The sequence below is a fragment of the Opisthocomus hoazin genome, chromosome 1 (genome assembly GCF_030867145.1).
Source record: "Opisthocomus hoazin isolate bOpiHoa1 chromosome 1, bOpiHoa1.hap1, whole genome shotgun sequence".
Taxonomy (NCBI): Eukaryota; Metazoa; Chordata; class Aves; order Opisthocomiformes; family Opisthocomidae; genus Opisthocomus; species Opisthocomus hoazin.
In genome coordinates this window covers 141,653,770-141,678,079 of record NC_134414.1, presented here as the reverse complement: position 1 = coordinate 141,678,079, position 24,310 = coordinate 141,653,770, and the positions used below count along the sequence as shown (strand labels likewise).

The 24,310-nt window shown below is 43.4% G+C and overlaps 1 protein-coding gene across 1 annotated transcript; it reads right to left on the bottom strand.

Annotated features, from left to right (window-relative positions):
- Positions 1 to 5,835: 5,835 nt before the first annotated feature.
- TM7SF3 (transmembrane 7 superfamily member 3) lies at positions 5,836 to 24,310 on the bottom strand. Its single transcript, XM_075439283.1, has 12 exons — positions 24,177 to 24,310; positions 17,927 to 18,081; positions 16,077 to 16,227; positions 15,525 to 15,645; positions 14,570 to 14,741; positions 13,299 to 13,476; positions 11,898 to 11,984; positions 11,378 to 11,458; positions 10,473 to 10,625; positions 9,061 to 9,158; positions 8,519 to 8,681; positions 5,836 to 8,050 (listed from the first exon to the last, which is right to left on the bottom strand). The coding sequence occupies exons 1-12, from the start codon at positions 24,244 to 24,246 to the stop codon at positions 7,788 to 7,790; spliced, it is 1,692 nt and encodes a 563-aa protein (XP_075295398.1). The 5' UTR covers positions 24,247 to 24,310; the 3' UTR covers positions 5,836 to 7,787.

Here is a 24,310-nt window from a genome sequence, read left to right as displayed (position 1 = left end):
TATCTGAAGGGTGGGTGTCAGGAGGATGGGGCCAGACTCTTTTCAGTGGTGCCCAGAGACAGGACAAGGGGCAATGGGCACAAAGTGAAGCAGAGGAAGTTCCAGCTAAACATGAGGAAGAACTTCTTCCCTCTGAGGGTGACGGAGCACTGGAACAGGCTGCCCAGGGAGGTTGTGGAGTCTCCTTCTCTGGAGATATTCAAGACCTGCCTGGACAAGGTCCTGTGCAGCCTTCTCTAGGTGACCCTGCTTTGCCAGGGTGGTTGGACTGGATGACCCACAGAGGTCCCTTCCAACCCCGAACATTCTGTGATTCTGTGACTGTCACAGCAGGCGTTGTCTCACAGGGAGTCATTTAACTTGGTGCACAAACAAAGCCATCTCATTATTGTCCTAGGAACACCTGTATACTCTCCCACACACACCCCTAAGCCAGTGCCAATGAACAAATGCCTGTTATTGTTTAAAAAGCAGAAAAATAAGTTCTGTATAATGTCAGCAGAGGACCTCCTGCAAAACTTCACCTTCCAGAGCACCGAGGTGTGCTGGGAGAACCGCGTGCAGCACACAGCAGTTTGACACCATGTGCGCATACCTGGTGGAGCCGTGGGTCACGCTTTTGCCCATCCCACTTTTGTTTGCGATGCAGCTGAATTTCACACTGCTGACAGTGGACTGAGCAGACTAATTCAAACAAAATTGTTTAGCTTCCACATATTAAAGCGTGCTGCAAAATAAAACAGATTCTGTTTCAGTGAGTGTATGAGAAAAGGTATGGCTGATCTTGCTGCCTGCAGCCACCTCCCTTCCCCAGATGCGTTCCGATGCCACAGCGTGCCTGCTGGGAGCCAGTGCGGCCACAGCTCTGTATCAAACAACGGCATTCTTTCCCAAGTTCAGTAAAGACAGCTCACCTGACATCTAGAAGAAAACCTTCAGCGATTGCTCAACATGGGGGGGAACATTTCATCATTCCAGTCTTGGAAAAAGCCCACGCTGGCACCACTCCTGAGACACGAGCTAGAGAACTGCAGCACAAGAGAAGGAAGCAAGCAGAACTCCAGCCACAGTCCCTTTCCGTTGCCCCAAGGTGAGGCTTCACCTTTTTTAAAGAATGGCAGAATGAATAATTTCCCTACAATGTTCTCGCCACCAAAGATACCTTAAGAAATACATCTGAGAATGGCTATTTCAGCAGCGAAAAGTGTTAGATGATTTTTGAAAATTCAGTTGTTGGAGGCTCAAAAAACACAACACTCTAATGGATGCAGGGCAATCGGTGTCTTCGGTTTTCCAATACTACGTGCAGGAACACAGTAAACAATTTTTTAAATGAATCATCATATGCAACTCATTAAATTACAGGCTAGGCAAACAGCAGCTTGCCTCCCACAATATACTCTATCCATGCTTTTTTGCTTCATGAGCATGGCTTTTTCTTTCCCACAGTGTTCAGGATAAAAAAAAATTGAATCCAGCTCATTTTGAGCACATTAGATCATTTGTTGTTACACCAGAAGGCACTAAGGATAATATGGCAAAATTGCAACAGGTGCTTTTTCTGACAAGGCAGACTTGTGGAATCCCAGTTCTGAAGCAGGTCAGTAAATTGTACACAAGCATTTTTTTCCTGCCACTCCCTCTCACCCCCAAAATGAGTTAATTTATTGCTCTGTTTTGAATCTGTCTTACCCCAGCCTGCATGGAAGTATAGAGCCTTGCACACTCAAACAGGAGACAGCTGTCTGCCTATAGCTACGTGTTAGCAGATGAGGTCTGATACCAATTAAAAAAATATATTACAAACAACAAGCACCTGCTTGAACAAACTAAAAGTGTTATTGGAGCTATTGTTTCTAAAGAAAACCAAAACATCACAGCCTACTAATCAAAGAAGTGGGAGGGGATAACGTAACTAGGTTAATATGGACAAAATTCAAATAAATAGGCAGGGATAAAAACCCAAAAATGTGTAGATGTGGCACTTCAGGATGTGGTTTATCAGGCATGGTGGTGTTGGGTTGATGGTTGGACTTGATGATCTTAGAGGTCTTTTCCAACCTTAATGATTCCATGACTCTATTCTATCTATCAGTGCATCTCAGCCACTGAGTTAGAACACATTGACCTAATGCTTACAACACTTGTCTGTAGGATATTTACTTATCAAAAGCTCAACATCTCCTATTCTGACTAGTCAACAGATAAACTTACCAGAAACCAAAGTTATAATGAAGACCAGCACAAGTACCACTGCAAAGATCACATACAAGCCTACAACATGCTGCTGCCAGTTTTAGGAAGAGACAAAAAAATCAAAGGCTTACTGAAAAATGAACATTTTGAAGTGGGGCACATATTTCTCAGGAGGGGTTTCCTGTTCTTTGGAAGAGCTTTCGGGTAAGGAAGGCAAGGGCAGAATGAAAGCTGAAGAGCCTCACTGAGGTGAGAAATGTCAGTAAAAACTTACAAGGAAGGCTTCAGGAAGGCCATTTTTGCCCGTGTTCCAGGTTGGAATAAGACAGGTGCAGAGGGAACCAAAGAAACCCTTTGAGCCTCAGTTATTTCTTTTGCTGTTGCAAAGAAAAGCAAAGGCTGTGCAAGCGTAACTCCATGCTAGTCAGGGAAACGGGAAGGAAGATGCCGTGGACGACCAGTAACTACAAGATCTGCAGTGCTGAAGGATGATCCTGTGGCATCTTAACCCAGCCTGCTGGCTAGACACTACAAGTCAAAACACGTACCTCACTCTTCAGGGTTAGGAGCAGGAATGTGCTAACCTAATCTCCTAAAAATTAAAGGAAGTTAAAAAAAATACATTAGGGCTGTCCTGGTTTTGACTGCTACAGAGTCAGTTTTCCTCCCAGTAGCTGCTGTGTTTTGGATATAATACAAGAAGAATGTTGATAACTGACATTTTCAGTTATTGCTGTGAAATCAAGGACTTTTCCCAGTCTCCCACATTCAGCTGATGAGCAGGTGTGCAGCAGCTGGGAGGGAGCACAGCCAGGCAGATAGCCAAGATGGCCAGTGGAAATATTCCATACCATGGACATCATGCTCAGTTTAGGAACAGGGGCTGGCCAGGGGGCAGGAAGCTATGAGCTCTGCTCCTTTTCCAGGAGTTCAGGGGGTTTTTTTGCATAACTTTTGTGAAATTCTCAAATTCACATTTGGCATCCTACGATTGCTGCTCAGGGACTGACTGCAGATCAGTGATCTGGCACTGAGAAAATTGAGTTATATATAGTTTGTTTTGCGTATTCATTGCTATTAGCATTATTAGTAGTACTTCCTTTGTTGCCTTATTAAACTGTCTGTATCTCAACACATGAGTTTCCCCTTTTGTCCTTTTCTTCTCCCCAACCTGCTGGGGGGAAGGGGAGGGCTGAGCAAACAGCTGTGGGGTCCTAGCTGCCAGGACAAACCACGACAAGGGCCTACTTAAGGAGATCTGATAGAGAAAGAGGATGTTTTCTTTGTGAGCAGAGCTCACCAGGAGCTCCAGAGCTGACAAACTCATCCACGAGCAGCAGTGAGGAATAGACAGAGCAAAGACCAGAGCGTAGACAGTGTCCCATTCTTCTCTCTGCAACACGCAGCACTCGGACAGGCAAACTGTAAAGCACTTTCTCTGCTATGCAAACCCAACACCACCAGGTCATTGTGGTTGCTGAGCTTCATGCGAGGAGTATCAGCAGTTTCACCACTACAATCTACCTGTCAGCCAAGTTCAGTCCTTAGCCTCCAATTAAAAATGGGAACACCCTCCTAAAGAGTTACTGATGTCCATGCCACATAACAAGATTTTGGTCCTCAAGCAGTTTTAAACTAAGTATTGCTTTACCCTCCGTTTCATTATCCAGTTGCTTGAGAGAGTTTCATCCAGTTCCTAGCAATGCCTAAGTGCCTCAGACACAGGGCAACAGCACAGCTTGAAATCAAGGCACCAAACAAGCCAGGGCACCTTAAAGTCTCTCAAACACCAGAAGTGTGTCAGACAGCTGGTGTGTTTCACAGGACAGAGTTTTTGTTTCAGACTGGCACTCGACGTTTGCCTTCTGCTCAGGTTTCCCAAAGCTAGGCTTGCAGCCACAAATGGCAGTGGCCTTGAGCAAAGACAACACTTTCTCAGCAGCCTCTGTCATGGGTTTTATGTAATATCCAGCAGCTGAGCCCCATAAATGGTTCCGAGTGCTTTATAACCTGATGTATGCAACATATTTCTACCAACCAGTTGAGAAGATCCAAGAACAATGCCTAACACCTTTTCTTTCTACCAAGCACTAGCACCGTGGACTATTAGATTGGAAGATTTACACCACACCATTCCTCCCAGTAAGGAAGGCCACTTGCGTAGGACACGTAACTGCAGAGATAACAAAGGAGCATTTATTTTGTGGGCCCCGCCTACAATTTCCCATAACCCGCTCCCAAATCAAAATGCAAAGCTTATGAGAGTGGAGATTTTGTCTTCCTCCCCTCCAAAGCACAGCTACAGAAAGCACAGTTTGTTTCTATTCTCAGTCCTGCTTTCCGGATGTCTGGGGAAGCAGGTAGGCAAGCTGCCTTATGCCCATAGCACTCCATGAAGTGGTGGAGTCAGGCTGGGGTTGTGTTTTTAAGGCGAGGAAGGAGCCACAAAAACAAAGGAAGATCTGGTTCTTTGAAAAGAAAGAGTTCACTTCTGCCACAGCCTGTTTAACTGCTAGGAGGAGTTAGCATGGGTGGGAAAGTGAGGGAGGAAGAAAGTTTCTCCTGGGGGCCTGAGGCAGGACTGGAGCACATGCAGACCTGAGACAGCTCTACAAGCAATGAAGACAAACAGCCCGATGCCATCATTGCAGCACTGTTACAGTGCAGCAGAGGCTGCTCTGAGAAATCTCAACAAAAGCAGCATACTGAAGCCTTCAAAGCAGAAGAACTCTAAACAGCAGCAGGAAGCAGATAATCATCATAGTCCAGAAAGGTTAAATTTACAGGAAGCTTCAAAATACTTGATTTTACAGGGGAACCACTACCTAGAAGAACATAGCGGAGATTTAGATTCCCCAGGAGCATCACATAGCATTGTTTTAAGCTAACAAAACTGCAAGGTACTGCAGCTAACACAGCAAGGCAGTAAATGCTTCCAATGAGAGATTCTGCAGACAGAATAGAGGTGTGGCAGGGTAGGATCCAGCTATCCTTTTGCAACTGTCTCAGGCAGTACACAAAAAACCTTGAAAATTATCTCTTCAACACCCCAGTGGATTAGGTAGTGTATTCTGATTGTCACCACTGTTACACACTATGACTTAGTGAATATGGAAGAAATTCCCATACCATGTCTTAGCAATATTTAAAAAAAAAAAAAAAAAAGCAAAGTCTAGAAAAGTCTCCAAGTCAGGATCTCAAAAAAAAAAAAAAAAAAAAAAAAAGAGTTTAAAGCCCATTTCTGCCACACAGACTTCCTACATGACCTTGCAGACTAGTTTCCACTTAACAGGACAACCACCATCTGTTTGTTCTCTAGAACCTTGTCCAAAGCAGCTAGAAAAAGCCTCTGTGGACCACGCACTTTCTCACTGGTTTCATACAGAACCACACTCTAAGCCTCTGGGTGACACTGCAGCTACAGCAAGTCCTTGCAACAGGTCACTAAGTTCACACACCCCCCCCAACCTCACCCCTTGATGGTGTAAAAAATTTTTCACAACAACTATCCCTACAATACCACAGGCAGAAGCTAAGTTGCAAAAGCATTGTTGAGTTCAAACAGACCCCTTTAGTTCCAATATTCTTTCAAATGACATCTTTATTATAAAAGATATAGAAAATTAAAGTTATTCCTTCCACAATGTTAATCGCAGTAGTTATAAAAACCAAGGTAAACATATTTAAGAGCATTTCTATGCCAAATAAGTGTCTGCTACTTGCCATGGAATACAGCAAAGGCATGCTCAGTATCAGTGCAGTAAGGGCAGTCAGCGAGCATCAGCCTGCCAGAGGCCAGAGAAAGAGCTCCTCATTTACCCCCATGTACCACACAACAGCACAGTGAAGCAAGACCCAAATCACGGGATTTCAGCCTTGCTCTGCTGTTTGAGGCAGATGTTCCAGCTCCAAGCAATCATGGGATTTGTCTCTCAACATCAGATCAGCTCAGTCACCTCAGATACTGTGTCGTCAAGCTTTCACTCCTTAACGAGAAATGGCCAGTAAGTATAGTAATTTTAAACTTTAATTCCTTTCTACTGCCAGGGTGTTTTAACTTTCATTTAACTTCTAAGATAAAGTTCTTTTGCTGGTTTCCTTATAAAGAATTGATTCTTACATACTACCAAGAATTTAAAGCAGTGACTGAGAATGAAGTTTCACTGCTCAGATATTCACTCCTGGCGGTTCATTCAGGTAGCAGAACAGCCATTCACCTTCAGACAGGAAGGACTACGCACTTTGCTGCCCACACTAAAGGTACAAAGATCGTGAGAATAAGAAGAGTCACCATAACCTGTATCAAGGTACCAGACACAAGACTTCAACCATTATTTAATGCATGACAGATCACCACGTAAACATTGACTGCGAAGACCAGGACAAGACAGGTAAAACCAAGGACAGCCTCATGACCGCTTGTGCATTTATGTGAGGCAAACACACAATGCTCTAGGTTGCATTTTGAAAATAGTTGTTTGTTTTGTTTTTAAGGAACTGAGTAAAGCCACCACATGAGACTGCAGTTCACTGAACACAAGAGTAGTCCCTTATCTGTTTTACTGCATTCTGCTTTGGGCAGTTGCAATCCAGACTGGCAAGGAAGACATTCAGTCAGCAAGGATCCTGGCCAATACCTTAGCAGCTGGATGCTGTTTTCACCCATTAAAGGCAAAATTAAAAGATACATTGACTAAAAGTAAAAATAGTTAGTGTTTCAACAAATTTCAGGAAAAAAACCCCTGCTGTTGGCTACAAAGAGCTCATTTAGTTTTTTCTTTTATGACAGCACCATCAAAAGAGAGATAACACCAGAGCAGAAACAAGACACAGGCTCTTCAGAAAGCAAACAAGGAGGCAAACCTCTTGTATTCTCTTAGCAGCCACCTCTGCACAGAGACCAGATGACCAGCTTGCTACAGAACCATCTGAAAGCGAGGGAGAAAGTCTTCTTGCCTCAGATCAGGTGCACTTCCAACTCCAGTGCACACACAACAGTTAATTCAGTGCAGTTTAAATTCAAGTCACTTAGTTTAGCTTGCAAGGTTCAGTAATACTTCTTGGAAACCACTGTCTGCAGCCACACATTTTGTACCTTATTAGATGGTGAAAATTCAGTTCCTGCTAGAACTTCTTCTGTGTATGGTCCTTCTCTCTCTTCCCTTGCAATCTGACAGACTGCTCACCTTCAGGAGCAAGTCAAACAATATTTCAGCAGTGGTTTCCACACTGCAAGGGAAGAACCAGCATTGCACAGGTTGCTTTCTGAGGGCTGTTTTATACTTCACATACCCAAACATCAAACGAGATCACCACAAGATAAATACCTGTACTTGACCATTAGTACAAGGTTCTGCAGCTAGACATACGCATGTTACAGAAGGCTGAGTGGGCCATTGAGGAAAAAGTCACAAAACAGCATGTAGTGTACCAGACAGATAATTTTTCTTCTATGTTGGGCAAATACAATCCTCTTATTAAGCAGGACAAGTTGGTAGTGGTAAATCCTGCACCACTGGCTGGTTTGCTGGCGATCACTTGTCTCACCATTCCCAGTTCTTTCTCTCTGTTCCCACCAGTTATTTGGTGGCTTACAAAAGCAACGGAGTTCTTTCCCCAGCCGGCTGCTCTTTCTGAAAAAACTCTTTGATATGCATGAGCTTGTTATGGATCCTCTCTCTTAGGGGAGGGATATGGTGGCTAGGGTCTAAGACATTGGTGCTTCTGCGCTCCCTTTCCCGCTTCCAGATGAGATAGGGGTGTGGTGGGAAGGGCACTTCGCTTCTCTCTCGGCGAAGCTGCACAGTTACTCCGCTGAGGGCCAGCATTGTCCACACTGACAGGATAATGAAGTCTGAAAAAGAGAAAATAGATTCCTATCTCAAAGCAGGGCGTTCTTTCCTTTTTCAAGCACAAACACTGAAAAAGTTCAGCAACAGAAAGTAATGAAGTATTTGTCTCTGCATCCTCACATGCCTAGAGTATACCTAGGCAAAGTCAAGAACATAAATGAGTGTTTCATCACCATATTAGGCCTTTTGGTGGCCCACTGCAAACTCATCAGCAAGGTGGCAGTCCAAGCCTGAGACGCGCCTTTCACAAGGGCCTTTGTCACATAACTCCTGCTGGAAGATTGGTGCCTTTAAGTCTATTCAGCATTTCTTTTGGAGCACTAGAACTTATCATCTAGGTGTTTAATCTCACATTGTACTCACTGTGTTCTCCTTTCATCCCTTTCTACAATCAATACTCACTGTTTACAATGGAATCAAAGAGGTAGTAGTTTTTCTTTAAAAAAAGAAGACTTAAGAGCAGTACTCACCATTTGTTTGAAAAGGCACATTGGTGTAAGCTCTGCTGAAGTAATCATTGAGGACCCTTCTGAGAAGGTCTAAGGTGATGTAAGCAAGACTTGTGTAGACATAACAAGCAATAGCTAGGATCACTGCGTAAGAGCCTACTATTCCAGAAGCCAGTATGTTCAGCTAAAAAGGGAAAAAACCCACAGCTTTAGGAGACTGAAAAACACTTTATTCACACCTCCTTAAGACAGTATTTTGTATCAGTTCATCTACAAGAAACTGGCTGCACACATCTGTTATCCAGACATCCTGTTAAGACAGCAGAAGTCAACTATATGCAAGTGTCAGTGGATGCTACGTGCAAACTTGCAGAACTATTCCTTAGCTTATGGACCATTTAGCACAAGCAGGGCTGAACAGGAACTCCCTAGACTTGGTCCTATGTTGAGCTTCATGAAGCTGTGTTAAGTCTTGTATACATATCCCACAGGACTACATTTTGCATTCAGACATCTGAATCCCCTTCCTCCCTCCTCCTGAGGTTACATTGCAGACTACTTACAATTCTTGGACAGCCAACAAAAAGCACTGGAATCATCAATGCTACAGAACAAAAGGTCACCCAGAACACAACATCGTCACGGAAGACCCTGTAGTCTCCTGCGAAGACACCATATTCCACATGTTATTTACTAGTTAGAAAAACATTTCCTTTTTTGTAAGTGGTTGAGGCTGATCTTTTCCCCCCCAAAGATTCTGTACATTCAGAAATCTAGAGTACACTGTTAAAAAGTTTAGCTTTTGAGCTCAAATGCTGATTGTTTAGGATGCATTGTAACACAGTTACTCAAAACAAGAACAGAAAAAGATTGTCCCAGTTGAGTGTAGGTCCTGTACTCAAACTTGGGACAGCAGATCTTGTCCATGTAAAAAAGATTGTTGATGAAGTTACTTATCAGATAAGTACCAGAGTACTTCTGCCCAATAAGAAGCCATTTTAATGCCTATATAGGTTTATAATCTATAAATCTGTGTCTATGTAAGTTTGACACTAGAGTATGGTGCAAGTACAGCCACCACAACAACACAAGGCAACAAACTCTTCTAATTTTAGGAAGAGTCATTAAGTAACTCAGACACTACTTTGCTTCCCCTGCTTTTGAAGGCCTGCCAATTAAACAGAGGGGAAAAGCTGGTCCCAACCTGAGTCACTGTTTTACTTCAGTGAAGAGCAACCAGGGACTGCATGGATTATCACAGAATTGTGGCTTGAGTCAAAACACAGATGACTAGAGAATGAAATGCTGCCCCACCAAGGGATCTTAAGTAGAAGAGTTCTGAGGTTTAAAATTACAATAGAGAAAGCAATGTGGCTGATGCTCTGATATCCCTGAGGGATCCCAGCTTAGCTGCCTTGCTTGCTTTTAAGGGGTTTGTCAATTGCTTCTCACATAGCAAAGCCATTCTAAAGATCCTGATGAAGTCAATCCAGCTGCAAATACAAGTTTGACTCTTACAGTGCAGTGCTCCCAGAGCCTTGCACTCAGTATGGCAAAAGGTAACAGCAAGAGCTCCTCTTAATCCATGATGCCTTTATGCCTGAAGCCTCCAAGTTAGACTGCATATTTTCTACTGTAACTTGCTCTGGATAGAGAACAAGACACATAGCAAGCGCTTGCCTAAAGCAGAGCTGGTCTCACAGACGCTTGAGGTGGCAAGCAGCTTAGGTGAGAAGAGGCTCAGCAAGTTCTCTGAAGAATAAGCAGCTTCCTCCTCCCACCAGTGCAGATTCCCTAAATAGTTTTAATTACAGTACACCTGAAAGACTTCAGATACATCTCTATTCCTCCCAACACTGGATAGGAAAAGTTAAACACCATGCCAACAAACACATGCCTTGCAGTGTCCCTGTAATGCAGCAGGAATGCTTCACTCAGTAGCCAGCACCTTGCAGCAGAGTATTTCAATGCATACCTAGCGGAGTAAAGAAGACCGTCGATGAAAACAGAAATCCCAGCACAAGTCCAATAATAAACATACAGAGTAGGACAGAGCCAAATCTCCACCAGCTTGCAACTAGAAAAAGCCCTCCAGTAATTCCAGATACTGCTGTCAAAATCAGACGCACTGAAAAAGAAAAGGGGAAATTCCGCACTAAGAATTGTGGCAACACTCTGAAAGCTTCAGCTACTGCAATAACATATTCAGCAGCTTTACTTAGACGTGCTCGATTTTGTTACCTAACAAAAGCTTTCTGAAAAAAGCCAAACAAGAGTATCAGTATTTGCTTCACCTATTTTGCTTAGACTCCAGTCTGCAGCTGAGGGTGTGCTACTAGAGAGAGCAGCATAGGACGAGAATGAAAGTCATGCTACTCTGTACCTTGGGTTCCCAGGGCAGTTATGGTTGCAACAGCTAATGCACATGTATTAAAAAAGTAACTATGAGGTAGGATGAAGGGAGAACAAACTAATTCTTGCCAGTCTAACAAGCAGGATACGAACCTTCCACTCCATTGTTTTGCAGATGAAATCTGCATTTGATCTGAAACTGAGATCCATCCATTATGAAAGTGGGAAGAAAGTATGTTGCAAATTCCAAGAGTTTCTAAAAACTTGTATCCTCCTTGGATAGATAACTCATATTTGTCTTTCATAGTTGCAGCTATAAATTCTGCATTACTATTTGATGTTGGAAGTAACAGCTGCTCTGTTGTGTATTCAGCTGTTTACTGTAATCAGTGCTCAGTTCAATTACCCAGGTATCATTGTCCTAGCCTGCCTAAGGTTGGCCAACAAGCACAACTGAGATTTTACTTACAGGATTTATACCAATAAGACCTTGGGAAAAGCGTGGGGTATCCTGACACATCTACTCACCATCATAACCAAGGCCAGTTACCCTCGTAATGAATACAAAGAAGAAGAATCCTGCGAATATGAAGCCCATGAAGAATAAGTCTAGGTAAGAGGGGAAAAAAGACTTAGTACGCTGTCATATCACTTCATACCAAGCCCAATTTAGTACATCTTCAGGCGTCTTCATGTTAGAACAGGGAAGGAACATCTCAGCTCACTAGCTGAGAAGCACAAAAAGAAAACCAGACAACACGTTGTTCTGGAAATAGGTGTCCTCAAGCACTTCAAATAGTAAAAACAAAAAGTACATATTTACATCTACATCCCCCCGCATGCATCCTGGTTCTAGGTTTCTCTTGAATACCAGAGACTCCTTGCTTTGTGCTTAAAGCCCTAGTCTTGTTAAAGAAAACCAGCGGACCCAATTCGCATGTAATCAGTCAAGTGATTCCTAGTAATAACACCACCATTCTAAGTCACAGCAAGTTACATCTATGAAATTCTAACCAGACACACAAAAATAGGAAAAAAATTTCAGTACCTGTTTTCCAGAATCGGTGCCCAAAAAAGCAAGTGAAAAGACCAAGAACAGCAAGAGCAGTGAAGAATATTTTGGTAGAGAGTTTGCCTACACGGAGAAAGAAAGAGTTACTACAGCATTCTACCAGTCCCAACAATGAGACTGTGGTAAGGTCAGGTTGCTGCCACTGAGTATACTGACAGCCCAATAGCTGCCACTCCTTCAGACACACCATGTGTGCAGATCTGCAACGCCTGAACTAACAGTTATTTTGATATGATCTCCAACAGAATATTAAAGTAGTTCCAGTCTGACTATGAAATCAAGAGCTTCCTCCTTATTCAACAAGCCCAAGTTTCCATAAAACTAGTTAAGTAGCTGTAACTTGCCGTTCACAATACTGATACAGCTTTATCTGAAAATTATCTGCTCAGCTTTAAAAAAAGTGACATCCACTCATCTGTAAAAATCAGTGCTACAGGATCAGTGACCCAGGCAGCAGCTATAGTCTTTATCACTACAGCCTTCACCATAGTCTCCTTTAATATACTTTCCATGAAACAGAAAGAACCATCAGCAGCCCAGTATGGCTCATCTCTATCTCCTAGGCAAAATATTTACCAGAATTTTAGGCTACCTGAAACAAGTAAACCACACTTCTCTAATTCAGAGAACAGGGAAAAAGGGGTTTAGCCTCAATTTTTCATCTCATCTTGTCGTAAGACAACACTGAGTTACAGAAGTTGCTTGTGTTACAGTATATGATAAGAAAATAATCCAGAGAACAAATCTTACTTTATGAACCACATTCTATCCATTATTCTGTCCCTTCCACAGACATAGCGGGAATGGTAGCTTTGCTTTTCTTCCACTCAAATTCTATCACTAGATAACTTTGTATGAAGTAGCAGACTTCATAGTGATTTTGTTATTGCTGGCATGATCTTCATGCTTATTTTAGATGACTGTCTCCTTTAAAAATATCTGTAGGTTACCGCCTCCTGTCAGCACCAGTACAGTTAAAAAAAAACAAAAAACAGGCTGTACTCTAATCTAGTTCATGTTTTGTTAGCCAAGTTTCACACAGCATTTGTAGTCCTACAAGTGATTTAAGATTATATATCCAATTCAAACAGAAAAAGCTAGAGTGGCAGAGTTGAAAGTTATTTATTTGCAAGCCACATCTTAAACCTCCATTAAGTTAAATCTACAATTGATAATAGTTATCCTTAGCTTATTCTATCATTCTAGAATTTCTTCTCAACCAGGAAGCAGACTTCCTGAAGTAACAACATATATCCAGTGTAGAACGAATAGCTCCTTTACTCATGTAAAAAAAAAAAAATATCAGACTCCAACTCAGCACATTGGAGTCCAACAAGCTTGAAATGAATTGGCAAGGACATACAAGTCCCAACTTACTGAGAGAAAAGCAGTTATCCACTAGGTCAGCAAAGCTGCAAGCGTATGTATGCACAGGTATGTATGCAGCAGATGTATTCCAGAGAGGATCCCATACTATGACATTGTAGATCACACCTTGTCCAGGAAGTGAGGAAAAGTAGACATTGGTCTTGTCATCAGTTGTCAGTGTAAGCATCTGGAACAGTAAAAAATACTTATAATTGCAAGGAACTGCTTGTCACTGTTACTGATGGCATGTTGATGTGTCCACACAGCTGAGGTAGTATTCAGCAGCTCAAGGAAGATGATCAGTAAGAACTCCAGGCAAAAGCTCTCCTATTCTGAACCCTCTTGGTATTGCCAATTGAAGCATTAAAGCCTTATAGGACAGACTCCACTTCCTCCGACATTACTACATTTTCTGATAGGTGAAAAAATTCTGCCACTCATATGTTTTGCTCCTCCCCATATGAGGACACAGTTCAAGCTCCCTGCCAGTCTACTAGCCCAGGTCTGGCCTCTGAAGCAGGCAAGGCTTCCGTTCTACTCCCTAGCAAGACCAGATAGGTTATGGCCACTAAGATTCTCCCCTCCGTCCCTTCCAGTCTCTTTGCTGGGGGTGGAGCAGTAGGTAAACACGTAGCAAGCACTTGCTCTCACATATGAGATCTCTTTAAGCCACTCTAACTGATGCTTATTTCTAGTCCAATTTCACTATATTATCTCCTCTTCTCTCTTCCTTGCATTCCCTGCTAAATGCTCGGCATCTGAATATGCCAGACCCCAGCATCTAGCAGGCATTGCAGGAGACTATCCACCACTGTCAGAAGCGGCTCTGTTTCTGGATTTAGAGGCACTGATTGGCAGTACTGCTATAGGCAAGCTGGCCTCAACATCACTGAGGGATTACTGTGGTTAAAGCGGTATTCAGCAAGGAGGAAGACACAGCAATAACAGCTTACTTAGCTGAGAAAAGGGTGCAAGACACAGAAACATCTCACAAACCAGTCACTAACATCTACCTAATATCAGAATGCACTGCAAGAAGCCTAAATTCTGCCACATTTCAGGCTACACTAACTAATGGCCTCTATCCTGAGAGAGCGGTTGCCATTCTGCATGCGTCACTCGCTGTACACTTCCTAGCCAGAAATCCCAGATACAAGCAAGCTACTGATGCTTCAGGCTGCTTGCTTACAGCAGCACTTAAGGAAGATAAGCACAGGGGAGGAGAAAACTGAAGATAGTGCCACCACCACATGCTTGGTACAGCAGTGCTTCAGACTTACTTTAATGCCATTAGCTTTGATACTTTGCACCTCAGACATCTTTCGTATGTGGCTCAGGAGTACCATCTCAGAAAGTTCATTCTCCGGTAAGAAGTACTGGTAGACATCATAGCGCAGTCGCCATCTGGAGTTCTGACCAGTCCCTGAATCACAGGATGGTGGGTTTGCTCCTCTACAATAAAAAAAAAAAAAAAAAAAAAAAAGAGAGATCAGCTACATACCCAGCACAAGCCCCCAGATCTTAACATGAGTTTTCAGAAGTTACCTGTCCCAGCTGGCAGTATTTGGCTTCTACTCTTTAGAAGTTTACACCAGAAACTAATTATGAACTAGAATGCAAATGTTTGCAAGCAGACTACAGCAGTATTATGCAGTACTGTCCCGAAGCAGGTAGTATCTGTGCTGGTACCTGCCTTTACATCTACAGTAGCTTCCTATGAGTTGCCATAAGTAACCAGCACAAGAATTCCAAGAGGTCACAACAGCCAAAGACCACAGCATGGCTGTTCATTTTTCTATGCATGTTATATATACAGCTCTGAACATGTCCTATCACCTGTGACGGGCGTACACCTAATCTGAAGCCTCAATGTTAAACAAAACTATATCACTATCATGCTTCAGTACCAGTAAAGGAATGAAATTGGCTATAATAAACAATTGCTCCTCAAACAGATTAAGTCATTACATGGAATGGAAAGATCCAGTATTTGCTGACTCTTGCAGATCTCGAGTTACATAACCTCTCACACAAGATGCAACTCTCAAATTCTATTTCTCTCACGTTTTGCCTCTCACCCTCCTCCTTCTCCTCATTCACTTCTCAGTCTGTTGCAGCAAACAAGATTTCCGCCAGCAGCTGGATGGTCAGCCTTTTCAGCAGAAACTTGTTTTGCGATCTTGGCCAAATACAGGACAAAAGTCCTTGCTCCATGCACTGAAGTCTTTCACCCACCTGGTATATCCCAAGTTTGCAGGCGCAAACTTGATGTGTGTATCAACCAATGTATAGTCTATGTAAATATTTGGATCCACTTCCAAATCAAATTCTAGGTTGCAGCCTCCAGGAATAGGATCTAGAACACAGAAAAGATAACTGTAGCAGTTTTTACTTCCCCCTTACACAGCATAAATAAAGTTTTGAGACCTCAGCAATGCATGTACTTGCAGGCATAGTCCGCTTGCTGAGCACAGAAACCTGTCAGGTTCTAGTCCTGCAGACAACACAAGCGGTTTCACTGCAGTCTAAGATGGGTCCCAATACCTATATACCCCAGTTTTCTACTCTAAGGCTGGAGTTGTGACAAGACCACACAGTACACCCTATATATGACTTGCAATTCAGCAGTGATACTAGCCTTTTTCAGCCCGTTTCAAAAGAATTTCTGGCACCTCATCATATGTTTGGACCATGTAAGAATATCGCCTCTGAAAGATCAACACTTCATTACATAGTTAGCTTCTAACAAGCAGAGCTGGTATCCCTTAACAAGTCCTAAGAACATACCTTTCTCCATGTAGGGAATAGAGATAGCTGTGCTGAGCACCTGGCTAGCATCCAGTGACCGAAGGTACCATGTACATACGCTCTGTTGGGGCCGAAGGATGGAAACCAGTCCTTTGTCTGCTCCAGTGCCTGAGCTGTTCACAGATGGATTCTGGACAGAAGCAAAGTTTTATAAATAAGCAGTTCTTCTTGAGAAGGTTTCTACCACAGCTTGATGTATTGCATAGGAGTCACATTCCTGCCACAAACCTGCAAGGCACACACTTCAGTGTCAGTTGCCACAGATGAGGTATTCAGCCCTTAGCTAGCTGGTAAAAAAGGAAGACGGGAAAAAAGGAGAGGCCTCCAAGCCTGAAGTGTGTGGTGTCAAAGACACAACTGGTAAGTTTGAGACTACTAAAGAGTTAATCACAAACAAGTTGCAGAAGAATCTAGCTAGTAGAAGTCGACTGCTGCACAGCAATGGATTGACTAGTAAAGGTGTGAAAGAATTGGAATATCCCTCAAAAAGAGTTGGGAGATGGTTCCCAGAATGCTCTTTAGTGCCAAAGTGCAGAAGCACCTCACTGTCTCCACCAGAATAGAGGTGACTGTATGACAGCTGGCTTAACACTAGCCATGCCAGACAAAAGTGGTTGGGGCCAGCTCAGCTACTGAGCCAATCCCTACCAGCACCATCCCATTCAGAACCAGGGGTCTTGAGGAAAGATCAGGCAGCAATGGCAGAGTCACACTTATAGGGCTGGAACAACCAACTGACCTGCAGTCAAACCTATTTTTCAGCATAGAAAATGTGTTTTTGTCTAAGAAAGCCACAGTTACCTGAGGCAACACTGTAAGCAAGCACTTTGGACCTGTCAGTCTTTAAGGTCTGGCTCAGCTTCATATTTTAGAGACAGGTGAGCCCTAAAACCAGTACAGCCACATTGCTGTCCTTGGCCTGTTAAGGTCCATGAATGCAAAGAGGGTCTGCACTGACAGCAAAAGATTCTACCAGTGGTAATCAAAGACTGAGTAGGTGTAACAGTAACGCCTTAGCCCTGTAACCCTGGCTGTTTCACCAGTACACAGGTGACTGAGCTGGGAAACTTGTGTTACGGGTTATTCATCTCCTAAGCTTCCCAGGATACTTCTTGGCACTCTGTATATTCTCAGTTGGAAAATACTAATGGGGAAAGGGAAAACGAATGGCAACAGCCAAATTTCCATCTACTACTTCCGCTTAGTCAACGTTCTGCTCAAATACCACTTAGAGCCTCAGAGCACCATGAAATGCAGTGGTTTAGATTGCAGCCCAGTAGTCATGGGACAAATTGAGGCTAGTGTATAGGCAGAGGAAAGCTTATATTGGCTAGAAGTAGCAGCCTGCAGTAGAGAGCTGTGGAGGAATTTCTCTGTGTGCCATCAATTAGAAGTAGGACAAACAGTTGGTGTAACAAGACATCATATCTATCACAGCTAGATCAAGCCACAAACAGAAGACAACTAAGTGACCATGTTTAGTGTATAAAGTATCCAGCAAATACTTATCATGACTTTGTTTTTAATTTGACAAGCTGATAGATAGTAGCCAGCAGTCATGTGTCAAAAGCATGACTTCCCCCAAGAACAAGGAGCCTTGAAATTTTTTCAAGCCAGCTCTGAAATTCCTTTAGCATTCAGGCCTCCAAAATAGCAGCTATGACATAAGCTAGAGAAAGACAGTATTATTTTAGCTTCAGAAATCCTAATAGACATGCAGGTAATATACTCATATTACTTATATCGCTTCAGTTCTGTATTCCTACATGTACCAGGGCTAACTCCTTTGTTAAAAGCACTTCAGAACAGAAGTAACACTCTTACCATACCTTATCAAAGGATATCACCACATCACTTTGCTGAGCATGTACTTGAAAAATAACAACAGTCACATTGCTTGCAATGTTCCTGATTACAGCTTCCGCTGGATTGGTCTTGTTAAGTAGCACATTTCTGAATTTTCCCAAGGAGAGCTCAAGAAGACCTGCATTATAAAGAGAGAGACACTTTTTTTCGGTAAATGCTTCCTTCTGGACCAAGGAGAGCCTGGAAGCTTTCGATAGCTCAATATTAGTCAGCTGGGAAGAGAGCAAGATGTTGTTTTATGCTACTCTCGCCCTGTAAGCTGTATTAAAGTTTCAGAGACTGCTATACACAGAACTATACCCACAAGAACAGATACAGCTAGAGAAACTGCCCTACAGCCTGGCTCTCCCCTAAGCACCCAGGGCCGGACTTCCCACCAGGAGCTCAGTATTTGATACAGCTGAGCTCATCAGCAACAGACACTAGCTGCAGCTGACCACCTAGTGCAATCCACAGCAAGTAACATTCAGTAGAGTACGTAAGAGAGGATCCTGAGGACTACTTGCTCTTTGGCAAACACAGACGAGTATGCTTGAATTAGCCAGGCAATTTGCACAATACCTGTTAGACTTCCTGGGTGAATTCCCAGACCATGGGAGTTGGAGTCAACTTCCATAACCCAGAGTCAAATATGTAGTTTACACATGTATACTTACCTACTTTCAGTTATTTCACATGTGTCTTTTGCTCCCACATTATCCTTAATTATTGGGACTGTTGGACCCTGATTTCGGTATTTAAAAATCTGACTAATTTTTTTCCAAGACACAACCAAGATAATTTCTTCTTATGATGAGCATAATCCCATGATCCACTGTCATTTTAATTTAAAGAGAACCACATGACTTAGGATGCAAGATTCTTTGAGAATCAGCTTAGGCTTGTCATTCAAGTCTTGCAAGAAAGCCTGCTTTCTCCCTGCACTGGGCCCCTGAGGGACAGGGGATGTCAAGGGAGGAAAGAGAAGCAGCTTTGCATAAGCCACAGGATTCTCTTTTGTTGTTGAACTGGAGGCAGACTAGAAGCTTGCTGAGCATGCACACCACCTTTCAGGTTTTTCCCTGAATTCCCCTGCATGCACACACAGTAGCCCAGCAGACCTAAAACTTATCAAGCCTAGACACATGCGCAGTATTTCCTCAACAAAACCGCCTCTTCTAGTGTAAAGCGTTGATAGCATCAAGTACTCCAACAGAAGCACAGAGTAACCAACAGCACCAGCCCACATACACTGTTGCTGATGACTCAGGTGGTCTCCCATCCAGAAAAGGAAAGGATACAGTCTCCTCATCTGCAACTCTGTATCCAGTACTCTGTACTCCTTTCCTGTTATTTTTCGCCCTCCCTGAGAAGAATTGGCATCTTTGTCAACTGTCTTTACCTCTCGATGATATGTGCAGAGGTGAGCTCCTACCCTCACATGTCTTCCACTCATCTCAGCACAGGAAGAAAGGCAGGAAAAGTCTAACTCCTCTCATCTTGCTAACTTCAACTCTTACATGCTCACCCACAAAATTTGATACTGTATCACCAATAAAACACCAGCTGAACTGTGGGGATCATAAGCCATCTAGAAGGGAAAAAAAAAAAAAAATAGATTCTCTATTTTTCTGCCCCATGATCTGCAGTTTGTGTTAAGGTAGAAAAAGTTTCTTCTCCAAGTTTTCAAACAGTAATTGATGCAAAATTAGAGCTACCAAGGAAAAAAAAAAAAAAAAAAAAAAAAGAAAAAAGCAGCTTTGAGTATTCTTCAGTTTTTGATAGAGTCCCCGGAGCGGCATTCAGCTACAAGACCTCTTTCCTCCTTAGCTCTCCAATTCCACCAGCAATGCAACTAGCAATATGAATGCTAAAGAAAAGCATTCAAAAGGCACAGACTGTACATTAATACACTCAGAAATTTGGAGTGAAAGCTTTGAATGCAGGAAAAATGTTTTTCTTTTATCTTTGAGAACTTCAGCATGGTTTCCTGAACTGCAGGATGTTCACACTTAGATGTTCTTTTAAGGAAAATGCTGAAGCCATATACATCCTCTCTACGCTCTACAGCAAGGGGAAAAGACTGCATTGCTCAGTCTTGTTTCACACCTCCACTCTGTACTGATACCCAGAGGCCTACAAACAGATTTGTCAGCAAGACATGCAGCCACTACTGCAACATGATCATGAGACTCTAAATGTCAGAGGCACTCTCTCAGTTTAATTAGTGTGGTAATTAAAGCATAATGTTCTACATTGCTTTACTGTTCGCATAATTGCTCCTAAAACAGTGCATGTGACACAGATTTTAAACCAAAGTCTGGGCAGAATAGCCTAGATTCAGGGTGAAGAACAAGAATGGCTACATCCATCAAGCTTGTTCACAGGCTCCTTGAACCACACTTCTAGCCAAGCTCAAAAGATGACTAAAAGGAGAGTTTACAAGCACTGCAGGGCAGCAGAAGCTTCTAAGAAGTTTGCTGGAAGAGTAATTGCTACATAGCTACAGACTACAGCATCTTTCCAGCCTTTTCTTCTGTCATTCGAGAAAGTCACTGGTGGTGCTCTGAGGCAGAAAGGGAGCATGGAGACAAATTAACCAACTCACATTTCATCACACCTACTGCTATCGTAAGTTTTCAGACAGGCATTAGACTACCTGAGCCATACAGAGATCAGTGTTGTCAAAGATGCTTTGAAGGACAGATACAGAGATCCCTGTAAACATGTAGTACTGGCCACAGCATGCAAGCTTCATCTCACTGAAAACAGCACTCCAAACAGGACTGCGGGTTCAGCAGCACATGCAGCAAAGGAACCACCACCACAAAAGTGAGGCAGTTGATCCAGCAAGTCAGCAGCAGAGATGGGAACAAAATCCAGACATCCCAGCTATTTTTATTGTTTCACTTGCTTCAGACAGTGGAGGTCTGGAAACACTTCGTAAGATGCCAACCTACCCTTCTCTTCCTCACCTTGTGGAGAGAAGTGTGATGGTCGCTGCATGTCACTGTAGTTTTGGGTTAGATACAAGGGAGGAACCCTCACTATCACAGAGATTATCAACTGAAAACATACTTACAGGAAGTCAGCATTATTGAAACTGAGCAAAAGCAGAGCAAAGATGGAGTATTGAGCATGTATTACTCGGTATACTAGTACTACCAATACCAGAACAGGAGCACAGATATTCCAGCATACAAAAGAGAACTTTTGGTGAGCAGAGGTGGACAACACTCTGTCACTCCACATTGTATCTTTTTCGCCACGTGAAGGGCAAAAGCAATAAAGACAGGAAAGGAATCGAACTTCTCAGAGCTCTTCTAAGATCAAAACTCCTGGTTCTTAACTCTAAGAAACAAGGCAGCCAGCTCTACAGATGTTCAACACTTACTATCCCTTCTCCATGACATGGAGCTTTGCCAACAAGCCACAGCCAGCTCGAACAATTTCCATTGTGCTGATTCAGTGCCAAGCCCTCAGTTCATTTGATGCTTTAAGTAAACCACATTTCCAGCTCCAACAGTCAAGCGTCATGCCCCATCACCAACAAACAGCTAACCATATGAGGTTCTTGATAACACCTAGCAGTCCACCTTCCACTAAGAAACATAAATGAAGAAATGCAATTGCTGCCCATGCAGGAACAGCCTTTATCTACAGAGCTGTGCTCAAACGTTTGCTTCGGACAAAGAGGTTCTCTACAGCCAGAGAAAATGCATTTCTGCTCTGTGCCAACCAACTGACAGGGGATATGCAGAACAATCTTACATAAGCTTCAAGAGTTAAGAAGAACCTTCCAGTGCAGGGAGTACGTCAACAAGTAGTCACATGAAGACATTTAATGGAAATGAAATGCAAGCTCAGACTGAAAGCTACTTCGAGTAGGGAAAACATGAGTAAACAGTTATTTAGCAGAATAAAGCCAGCGGCCATGTCATATCAGACCTGTAAGGCCATGCACACACGGATGCAGAGAAGAGTCCTGCTGCAAGGTCTCTGCCTTCCCGCTCCAGTTAAGTCCCAAATAAAGACACCATCCCATCCCATCCCCAAAAGAAGCAAGAAGGTTTATGAATGCTTCTGAACTTGCATGCTTAATTGCATGCATACTGAAACTCATGCTTAGAACACAATTTGATGCTTAGAGCAGATAGCACCACAGAACATGGCTTGTCACCAACTGCACTGCTCCCATCCCAGAAGACTATTCTGTTCATCAAGTTACAGATGTCATGAGGTCTTCCACAGTCTGAAAAGTGAAGGAAGTACTACCCGTCTCATCTTTTATTTTCCAATATTCTTGTGCTAGCTGTTTAGTCTATGCAGCAAACGAAGTTCATCCAGATAAGCTCCCTTTATGAAAAGGGCACTGTAAACTTCAGTTTTTCCAACACTAAACAGCCTGTTTTGGATGCAGCAAACAAGGCCAGTTGCACTCCTGCATCAGGAAGGTGGAAGCTCTCTGGGAAGTAACAAACATGATATGTAAAACACTTCTGCATACTTACCAAGTTTGAGGAGCTGCAGCCCATCAGAATCCCAGAGAGGTAATATAGGCTGTCATGGACAGATTTTACCTATTTCAAATGAAGTGGGATCTTCTACTATTGGGAGATAGCAGACCCCATCCCTGCAATGCTGGGTGTCCAAAACCGAATAACCACAAGACAATTTCAAATAAGTGAACCATACATCCTTGTTTAAAGGGCCTAACAATCAGCTAGACATTAGCAAACAAATTACACAGCTTATTAGCTTTTCATAAGGAAAATACTTTCCCTCTCCACCCTCAATTCTGTAAGGAAACATAGCAACAGGCTCCTTCAAGGAAAAGCATTTAGCTTAGTCCAATATTCATTCTGCCTTTTTACATACTGCAGAAAAATTACTCAACACATGACCCATTTTCAGTCAAGTCCATGAGACATAGTGCTTGTCGGCATCTTTTAATATAAACATTAAGATCGAAGGACACTGAGGCTTCTTTCTCAGACCTGCTTGCCACCATCAGCTGCCAAGCCTAAGCTTCTAGCACCCGCAAGAAGCAGTGAACACTAGGTTCTCCACCAAGACCTTGAGCATGAGACTGGAGGGAGGGGGAGAGGCAAGGAGGAGCAGTCTTCCGTTCTTGAGACTGATTACAAATGCTGTCCTGCAGCCTTGCAAAGCATCCCAGGAGTAGATTCCTGCTTTTGGACAACTAGGCTTCATTAGAGGCAAGTTTAAAAATGAAGTAAAACTAAGAAGAGGAGGCTTACATGAGCCCAAACATAAGGGTCTGCTTGCTTATCTCTGAAAAGAAACTGCTTATTTTTTCCTTTATTTGAAGGGAGAAGAGTTTAACCAGAAAAAAACCAAGTAAGCAGCTGTTAAATCTTCATAAGCTGTACTAATTACAGTACACTTACCACCGGACACCTATTTTAGTCACATGCAGGAACACAGGGGAGCCACAAAAAAGCCCAGGCCAAATAAAGTCAGACTACGTCGGCACAGCCAACAAGTCATTTTAGGAATCAAGCTCTGAATTCTAGAGGGTTTCGCTCTTTTGCTTAATTTTATAGGGACAGTGGTTTTCAACACACAATTCGCAGGGTGTTGGAAACCCACGACCACCCGTATGTGGTCCAAAGAAAAAAAATCCCACTGTTAATCTCATTCCCTTTCTGGTATAAACCCACGGGTAGTGAACGCAACCTTGGTTCCTGAGAAAGAATACTGATGACAAATGACTTTGGGACAACACCACAACTCCACACCAGACTCACCAGCCTGTACCGTATCCCTGCAACGGCACGGTTAAAACTAGTCCAGTGTACCCGTCTAAGAGATGATGGCGTTCATAGCAATTCAGTTGCTGGGAAAAGTGCGGAGAAAAAAGCAGGGGGGGAGAGAGCAGGGAGAATCCCTGCCCACATCAAGGGTTAAGATAACCACGAATATATAAAACTCTTCTTCAGCTCCGCAATCAGCTGCGTCCTCGCTTTGATCTCCGTTCTTGCTCACCCCCCCCCCCTCAGGACAGCCCCACCGCTGCCGCCTGGGACCCCCCTCAGAAAGGCTCTGCAGACCCCCCCCTCCTCCTCGCAACAAGCCCCTTCCCCTCCACCCTGCTCGACACCAAGCCGGCTAAAAACACCCTCTCCCCACTACGAGCCGGCCCTCCCAAACACTAATGGCGGCCACGGCCCACAGTTCCGCCACCCCCCCGGCTCTCCGCGCCGCACTCACCTGAGGCACCGCCATGGCGCAGGACCCCCAGGAGCCCCGAGAGCACCAGGGCGCAGGCAGAGAGCCGCATGGCGCTGCGGAGTGAAGGGGGGATGAAGCCGGGAGCGGGCCAGGCCGGTTGAGGAGGGGCTTGG